The 8,389-nt window shown below is 37.0% G+C and overlaps 1 protein-coding gene across 1 annotated transcript; it reads right to left on the reverse strand.

Moving 5' to 3' along the window:
- Positions 1 to 69: 69 nt before the first annotated feature.
- Positions 70 to 8,383, reverse strand: LOC112452545 (DDB1- and CUL4-associated factor 12). The gene is made up of 8 exons (XM_025012823.1): positions 7,778 to 8,383; positions 6,229 to 7,243; positions 5,693 to 6,148; positions 5,372 to 5,602; positions 4,791 to 5,075; positions 4,551 to 4,716; positions 4,015 to 4,194; positions 70 to 2,520 (listed from the first exon to the last, which is right to left on the reverse strand). The coding sequence occupies exons 2-7, from the start codon at positions 6,312 to 6,314 to the stop codon at positions 4,039 to 4,041; spliced, it is 1,380 nt and encodes a 459-aa protein (XP_024868591.1). The 5' UTR covers positions 6,315 to 7,243; positions 7,778 to 8,383; the 3' UTR covers positions 70 to 2,520; positions 4,015 to 4,038.
- Between the last annotated feature and the right edge of the window lie 6 nt (positions 8,384 to 8,389).

An 8,389-nucleotide genomic window follows, 5' to 3' on the forward strand; every position in this document is an offset into this window, starting at 1 on the left:
CTTTTTTTTTTGTTATTCGCTCGTCGCATTCTGCATCCTGCGAAAAAGAAGGCAAACGACGTATCAGTCTCAAGAGCTTGGTATATTTATTTACATTAGATATACGAAGTCGCACATATATAAAGTCATAATGATATAGTTCATCCGTCGTTCTTCTCATTCAATTGCAGTGCGCGTGCAAAGGTATCGTCGTCATGGAAAATTATCAAAAATCACCGTTTCAAACCCTGCCACTGTGACTGGTTTTACGTTCACGCTGTTTACCATAGTAGAGCTTTTTAACATGGGGAGGACAACGCGACAAACTGAAACGTTCGGATCGCACTGCCGTCGACACATTTTAACAGGTGTACGCATTTTCACGTATAAAATTATCAATTTGTCATTCGTATGATATTCATTTGTTACAAATTAAGAGTGCGCTGGGAGTGGCAGCAGTTTGAATGCGAATTTTTCTACCTGTTCGTCTTATATATTTCCAAACAATCTGGGCGCGAAACGATGCCAAGTAAGTCGGTCTCGAGAAGCTACCCGTTAACTATTGCTCGTTTATAAAAATAGGCTATCAGAGATGCTGTATGAATGGTCACGGTTAACGTATTGAATTTAAACGCATGTCGGAGAGAGAGAGTGTATGACATAAATTTTTACATAGAGCATTTCAGTCCGCATAAAGTAGATGGGCGTTAAAATATTGGTTTTAAATACCCCACAAAAGTGTCGTACACGTTATGAACGCATAGTGTGGTACGCTATAGAGTTCTCTGCGGTTACATGCTAAAAACGATGACGGATCCTCCTCTTTACTTTTTCCTTTTTGGCGAAACGAATGCCCGTGCGGCCTCCCGTCCCTCAATGAATCCTATGTATACCATGTAATGTATGTATGTATGTATGTATATATCTGTTTGTTTACATAGAAAGATGAAACGTGTATCGGTGAAACTACAGAGCTATCGGATACAATGCACACATTTATCTATCTTACCGTAATATTGTGAGACCCCATAATTATGTATAACATTTTGCAATCTCTCTCTCTCTTTCTCTCTCTCGCTCACTCACTCACTCTCACTTTCATAAATATGCAGCTCGGGAATATATTTTGTTAAAATACATGCTCGCGTTACGTACTACGATGATTTAATGACGTTTCATTGTCACCGATCTCTCCTCGCTTCGTAAAATGTGCTACCCTATTACTAGAATACGTCGAGACGCGAATTTGTGGCACTTGCGACGACTCGTCACGCGATGACGTCCGTGATGCGTTCAATAAGGTGAATTTCTTATATCGCTTAAGTACGCCGCGTTACACAGCATATTTGTATGCTAAAACCGAGCGGGGCTTACTTCCTGAATCGTGTTTGAGCGTGTTCGACTGAAATCGTCGAACTCTAACGTTACCGTTGTAAGATGATACTTGATGAAAATGACGATGGGAATACAGCGTATGCGCGTATAATAGAAACAAATGCTATCTCAATTGCACACAACAAACGCGGCATTTCGTATAATCACAGGTCGACGTTTTTTTTTGTTACTAAATGCACGCGCTTAATTCCATAATACTCTCCAAACGGGTGTCAAACGTCGCGACGAAAGCAAACGGCAACGCTTGGCAACGAGCTTGGTCAAACTTGAACAGTCGGATTATACTCGCGTTAAACTCAATAGTTAAACTTCAAACGCCGGCAGAAAGATACAACTAATTCGAAGCTAAGCAATAGACACGAATAAATATAAAAAATTTATTTCTACACAGGTGAACATATTCCTAGATTATTGTGCTATTGATGTATTTAGAATTTCCTTGTTTAATTTACTATTACTAAATAACGCTCTTTGTCGAAATTTTTTTTATTACGATTAACGTAGTTAATCGTAATAAAAAAAAAAACTGATACCAACCAGGATTCCCTTGCGATATCATTTGTGGAATTGTATACAAAATTGTGGTATTGTTATACGCTTAAATAAGTATATGTTAAACAAAATTCATTGCGTGTTGCTGTTTTGAGGCCGGTGTTTCAACTTCAACTCGATAAGTTTGGTGAAACTTAATATTCATTATTATAATGTTCGTTGACAATCTTTTTTTCTGCCATTTGTATCATATTACATACATATATCATGTTCTTTAAATTAAAGTGAGGACAAACAAATTCTTTCGCAGAAAATTTTTGTGATTTGCAATTTCATCCAATTGTGTTTTACTTAACATTCTGAAAGTTGTAACATTGCATATACAATATTATATTGTATTTGCACGCAGAAATTACGAATCACATTTTCGCTTCTCTAATAACATAAAATTTCATATACATCATGTAATATACTTATCTTATCGGATTCAAATTAAAAAAAAAAATATTCGACAAGAAATATTTATAGGTAGCTTAAATAGATAAAAATTATCCTGAAATATTACCATAGAAATTTTCCATAACATTTCGATAATTTGGAAAACATAGGGTAATGTATTGAAGTTTGTAGTAGTGGTATTTTCCTCTGTTTAATCTGTATTAAAATAGAAACTGGAATATTAAATACGCATTTTTTAAATAAAATTATTATTTTTATAATTTAAGAATAAATCAAAACAAATTAAATTTATTACACTCTTACTAAGGATCTTTTTTGGTATCATTTATTAAAATGTTCAATTACGTCATAATCGCTCCATCAATCGAATTGAAAATATCAACTTATGGAACGCGAAAACAACTTTGTTTCATCGTGTAATATTTAAACATAGGCTGAGTTTCTAAATTCATTGCCAGCGCTGGATATCTATAGTACACGTAACGTATACATATACTATAGATTTTCAGCGCTGGCAATGAATTTAGAAACTTTGCCATAACATTGGTATTATTCTTAAATTATTTTTTCATAATAAAATAGCGATCAACCTTGATTATTAATGATCTGATATTTTTACTTATAACTAAATTTACTTTATAAAAAAAATTAATTTATTATGATGTAAAAATATCCGATTTTTTTAATTTTAAATTAGCGAAACAAAAAATAATTTTTTAATTTACTTATTTAAATTAACTGAATTATTTCACATCGAACTTTGATCTACTAACTGAATTATCACATATTATAAGGTATAATGCTATTTATGTATCCTTTCAATAAAACGTTTTCTTTTTCTAGACGTATAATTACAAAAAGTGGACTAATTTTTTATATTACTTTATTTTTTTGAATCACGATTTAATATAATCGTGAAAATATTTCAGAAAAAAATTTTTTCTACTCTCCCAAATTTCCCGTACAGTGTAGAATTAATTATCTTGTGGAAAGAAAAGAATCAACAAATTGAATAATTCAAAAAGTAAACATTTTTTGACAAGTTTATCGTCTTTTCGAGACTTCGAAGGTTAGAAGGATAGAACATTAAATTAATAAGAAAGAGTGATGACAAAAAGACATGTTTTTTCGCCCATTTTTTAGGAACCTCGAATTTAAAACTTTTTTTTATTCCAAAAGTACCTACTATTAGATGAAACATTAATCCCAGTAAAATTTCAAGATGAGCATAGGCACGTAGGCACGGTTCCGGAGATACAAGGGGACGAAAATACGGAATATCGAAAATTCGTATAAGGGTAACGTATAAGGGTTGTCATTTTTAGAGATATTTTAAATCCGCAAGCGGGTGCTGTTTTGGAATCGTTTGTACTCGATTCTGAAACAGCACCCGCTTGTGGATTTAAAATATCTCTAAAAATGACAAAGTTACCCTTATATGAATTTTCGATATCCCATATTTTCATCCCTTTGTATCTCCGGAACCGTGCCTATGCTCATCTTGAAATTTTACTGGGATTAATGTTATATCTAATAGTACTATTTTCCATAAAAAAAAGTTTGAAATTCGAGGTCCCAAAAATGGGCGAAATTTGCCCTCACTCTTTCAAACATACGTCTGTAAATAATCAAGCCTTTCATGACATATACAACTTATATCCTAATTGTTTAATTTAGCAATTATCATACTTGTGGTTTCGTTCGCATAAACCTTCATTGCCATAATCCTGCATAGTTGCCGTATAGATTTGCGGGTAATGGACCACCTGCTGTAAATAGCCGAGTACCCGATGCGTCATAGCAATGTGTGTAAATGGCGGGAGTGTATTTCACATTTTGGAAACCATCTATGTATTCCTCATCTGGAAACTGGTATATCCCACGGAATAAATATATAAATTGTTATATAATAATACATAAAATGAGTTAAATGGGGCGTCCACAGAATGCACAAATTACAGATTGGAACATAAAAAAAAACCATGTGCGAGTGACTGCTATTGTCTACTACTATTTTCCTATAATATGTAATTTTGTGAACACCTCATGTATAATAATTCACAAAAACGTTTAATCTAATTGTAAAACTAGTTCAAGTCTAAAAAAATGTGGTGACTAATAAAACAATCTCGCAGTATACTCTTGCTGCTGTAGATTGCAAGTCATCTAATTACTTGTCAATTTGAATAATGTGAATCATTGCTTTTAAACGATGCAAGACTTACCACGTATCCTTTCGAAGCTTTTAATACAACAGTCCTATTAGAATTTATAGAAGATTCCAGATATTTCTGAGCTTTAACATCGTAGAACATGAGCATTCCTAGACCAGTTCCGATGGTTAAAACGGATCCTTGAAAACTCGCTGATCTAATGCCACAACCGCTATATCTGTATCCAAAAATTTGTTGTTATTAAATTATTCTAGCATACATTACGATAAAAAAGATAAAAATTTCATTTACCTAGATGGTATTTTTTTAATTGGTTGTAATGTACGCGCGTCCAACAGAAGAGTGTAAGATCTGCATCCGATCGCGTATACTCCATCGTCCTGTACAGCAAGACAAACGTTTTCCTGACAGGCTGGCAGTTTTCTAGATATTTTCTGTCTGAAGGTTTCGGCCGACCAGATATGTATAAAGCTATTGAGGGTCAACGCTGCAATCTCCTTGTACGCTTTATTGAATGCTAGCGCTCGCACTTTCTGTGCGGACTTACATTCCTTCACACAGACAGGTTGAATCAACCTAAACAGAAATGACAATTATTAGAAATTATTTCTTAAAAATTAACGGCATTAATAATGGTAAGTACTACAAACATTAAAAATATTAAAGATATTAAAAATATTAAAAATAAAGATAAAAATAATATTAATAGCAATAAATATATCTGTTTCCGAATTTCTAATACCTCACTGCAGAACCATTAGATAAAAAAGATTAATATATTATAATAAGTATTATAAAAGGAAAATCATCTTAATTTTTCGCTTTTAATTTAGCAGAAAAGGCTAAAGTTTTAATTGTGTATTTGATTCTACCTATGTGTAGGCACATCTGCTTTATCAGGAGCTTCCGCAAGATCGCTGTCAATACGCCATAGAGCCATTTTCGTATCTCTCGAGCCCGAGACTAAAAACTCATCGTCCAGCCAGCACATGTCGAACACCCAGTCCTTGTGGCCGTTCTCGCCGACGCAAACTGGATCCAAAGTCGGCAATCTGTATATCGCTATTTCATTACTATTTCTCGCCCCGGTGGATAAAAGAGTTCTATATAAGACAAAGATATAGATTAATCTATGTGGGTTCGAGAAATTATTTTTTTCTCTCCGGATATATCAAAAAGAAAAATGAAGTCACCTCGAGGGATTGATTTGAACGGAATGAATGCCACATTGCTGCTCGGGCATAACGTTACCACCCGGACTGAGCTGTCTTCCATGAAGAGATGGAATCTGGTCTAGTTTTTGCGTCGCTACGTCGTAAACCATAAGCTTATTGCACTTTGTACCGAATACCACTTGTCTATCACTCAACCACTGAGAACAGAATACTTTGTTCATGTTGTTCAAGCTGACCGAGTATTCCTTGAACAGATCGTGGGTCAGTATGTGACGGGAACCGTATTCCTGATTGATATTCCGCACTTCGCGCGTGTTCGTCTCGCGTGCGCGCACGTAATCCACGAAGTTGAAGGACGTTCTCAGGAACTGCTTGCCCTCGGTCACCGTCTCGGCCTCATCGTCGCTCGACTCGTAACACACGAAGTCGTCCGGTTTGTCCGGCTTCCTGTTTCTCTCGTGTCGCAATGCCAATCTGGAAAGATCGGACAAATTCAGTGATGCATATATACGGCATAATGTCGAAATTGGATGTTGCGTTTAATAAATCGTTACCTCTTAGCTCGGCGCTCTTCCAGTCTACTATTATTAGCGCATGGAGGATGCCTTCCATACACAGTCATCCTTTGTGTCTCAGCCATTATTATAATTAAAAGGACTTTGACGGACTTTACAATATTTCAGGCAACTTGCAAGGAACACTGAGTATTATTGTTGAACAGGATAGTCTTATTAGCAAAAGTAAGAATATCAGTAGTGATAATTTGTGTCAAATAAAGAGAAAAGAATCGTATATTAGCAACACGCAACTCGAAGAATACTTTTTTACTACGTACAAGCAGTCTCTTGCAAGGTATTAGCTAATCTCTCCTTTTCAAGCTTCTATTTGTTTTACCTAAGTGTCTTATTCATAAAATTTTGGCAGACCGCAATGTGAGACCAATCGATAAATTCGCTTTCAAATTGCGATATGTTCCTAAAATACTTCGAGAGATTTCGAGAAGAGCGAGGAGCCCTGCTTCTCTTCTGTGAGAAAGGTGGAGTAACTAACAGCGATGAAATAAGGAGGCACGATAGACAAGTCTAGATGCGCTTATCAACTGCTTCTGACAAGAATCAATCTTTCTTAATTTTGATTTTGGATGTATATTTTAACTATTATATTTGTAAAGAGAACTATATCGTGTGTATATATATTGTAAAGATAATATTTAATATTTATATCATATCAATGAAACTCCTTTGTAGCCAATAAGAATGGATCTATCTTACTTCCACGCAATCACTTCTAGGATATAAACAGAAATCCGTTAACAAAACCTTCTTGTTCTACAAATCAATCTCTCTCTAACTAGTTATCAGACAGTTATTCCTGTTACTCCTGTTTCCTGCAAGCTTATAGAAGTCTTTGGAAGCGATCGATTGGATTATCTTCTTGTGTAATAAATAAAATATAAATTCTCCAATCAACGTCACGGTGTTACGACAAGTATAACAAATGTAGGTTTGTTTATAAATAGGCTGACGCAAGAGATAACTCATCCAATATCTTCAATAAGCAGCTTGCGATCTAAAATAACGAAGAATTCGGTCAGTATACATTTCTTTTAAATGCTCACGCTTAGCGTATGGCAATATTATTTATTGTATCTGTTATATAAGAGCGATCTTCTCTTTTTAAAAGCTGTAATTTTAAAACTAACGACAAATTGAACAGTTTCAACGAAGAATCGGCAACGTTTAGATTTTAGAAGAAAAATTAGCCAACTCTGCAAAATAAAAATTAGCATTTCTGCATAATGTAAATTATGTAATTACGCGATCAACGTAATTTAAATTCCTAAAGCGATCAAATAAACATACAATAGCAAACCAGATATAATTCAATGACGTTAGTGACGTTAGAACAAAGAAACTTTAAAGTAAAGAAAGTTTATCTTTGTAGACTTTCTTCTTATCTCTGTATACATTTTAAATGCCTGCGTGAGTGCTTGTTTTGACTAGATAATCTCCGCGAGCCCCCCCGAAAATTTCTACTCGTTCCCGGCTGAGATCTAAACGGGACGCGAGCTTCTTTCCTTTTCGCTTCTTCCCCGTTGCTCACCGTTCCAACAATATCAGTCTCCCCTGTACACGAGGACAATGGGAATGTCGCGAGGCGGCGATTCACGACGGTCGGGCCGCGGCAGGCATCCTCGGCCTCCACTTCCTGCCCGTGGTCGTGCGCGCGGTGCGGACAACTCTCTCTTTCTCTCTCTCTGGTATCGGGACGCGATCACTCGACAAAGGACGGTCAACTGCTGTCCGTCGTCGGGGACGGGGACCGATGCCCGATTTCCTCACGGCGCGGTGCGCGACGTGACGACGACGACGTCGACGACGCGTGTGTGCGTAACCTCGCACGCCCTGCTGCTGCTGCTGCCCGTGCACTCTTCTCACGGGTCAACCTAGTGAGCGCGCGATCTCGGCTGACGTGCGGCTGAAGCTGAAGCTGCGTGGGGAGACGATGCGCGGCCGGGAACGATCCACCGTGGTCATGACGCGCGGAGAAACGCACGACGGGGTGACTGCACGAACGGCACCGCCATGTTGTAGGCGACGCTTCAGCCAGCTTCAGCGCCTCGACAAGAGGCCGCAGGAACGCCGAACGCACCGAGATGTCCGAGATCGACCGCGATCCCGCGCCAGCGTGTCGCCGGGACGGTGGGGGGAACGC

Source organism: Temnothorax curvispinosus, unplaced genomic scaffold, assembly GCF_003070985.1.
Source record: "Temnothorax curvispinosus isolate PA1 unplaced genomic scaffold, ASM307098v1 QBEX01000304.1, whole genome shotgun sequence".
In the NCBI taxonomy this organism is placed as follows: Eukaryota; Metazoa; Arthropoda; class Insecta; order Hymenoptera; family Formicidae; genus Temnothorax; species Temnothorax curvispinosus.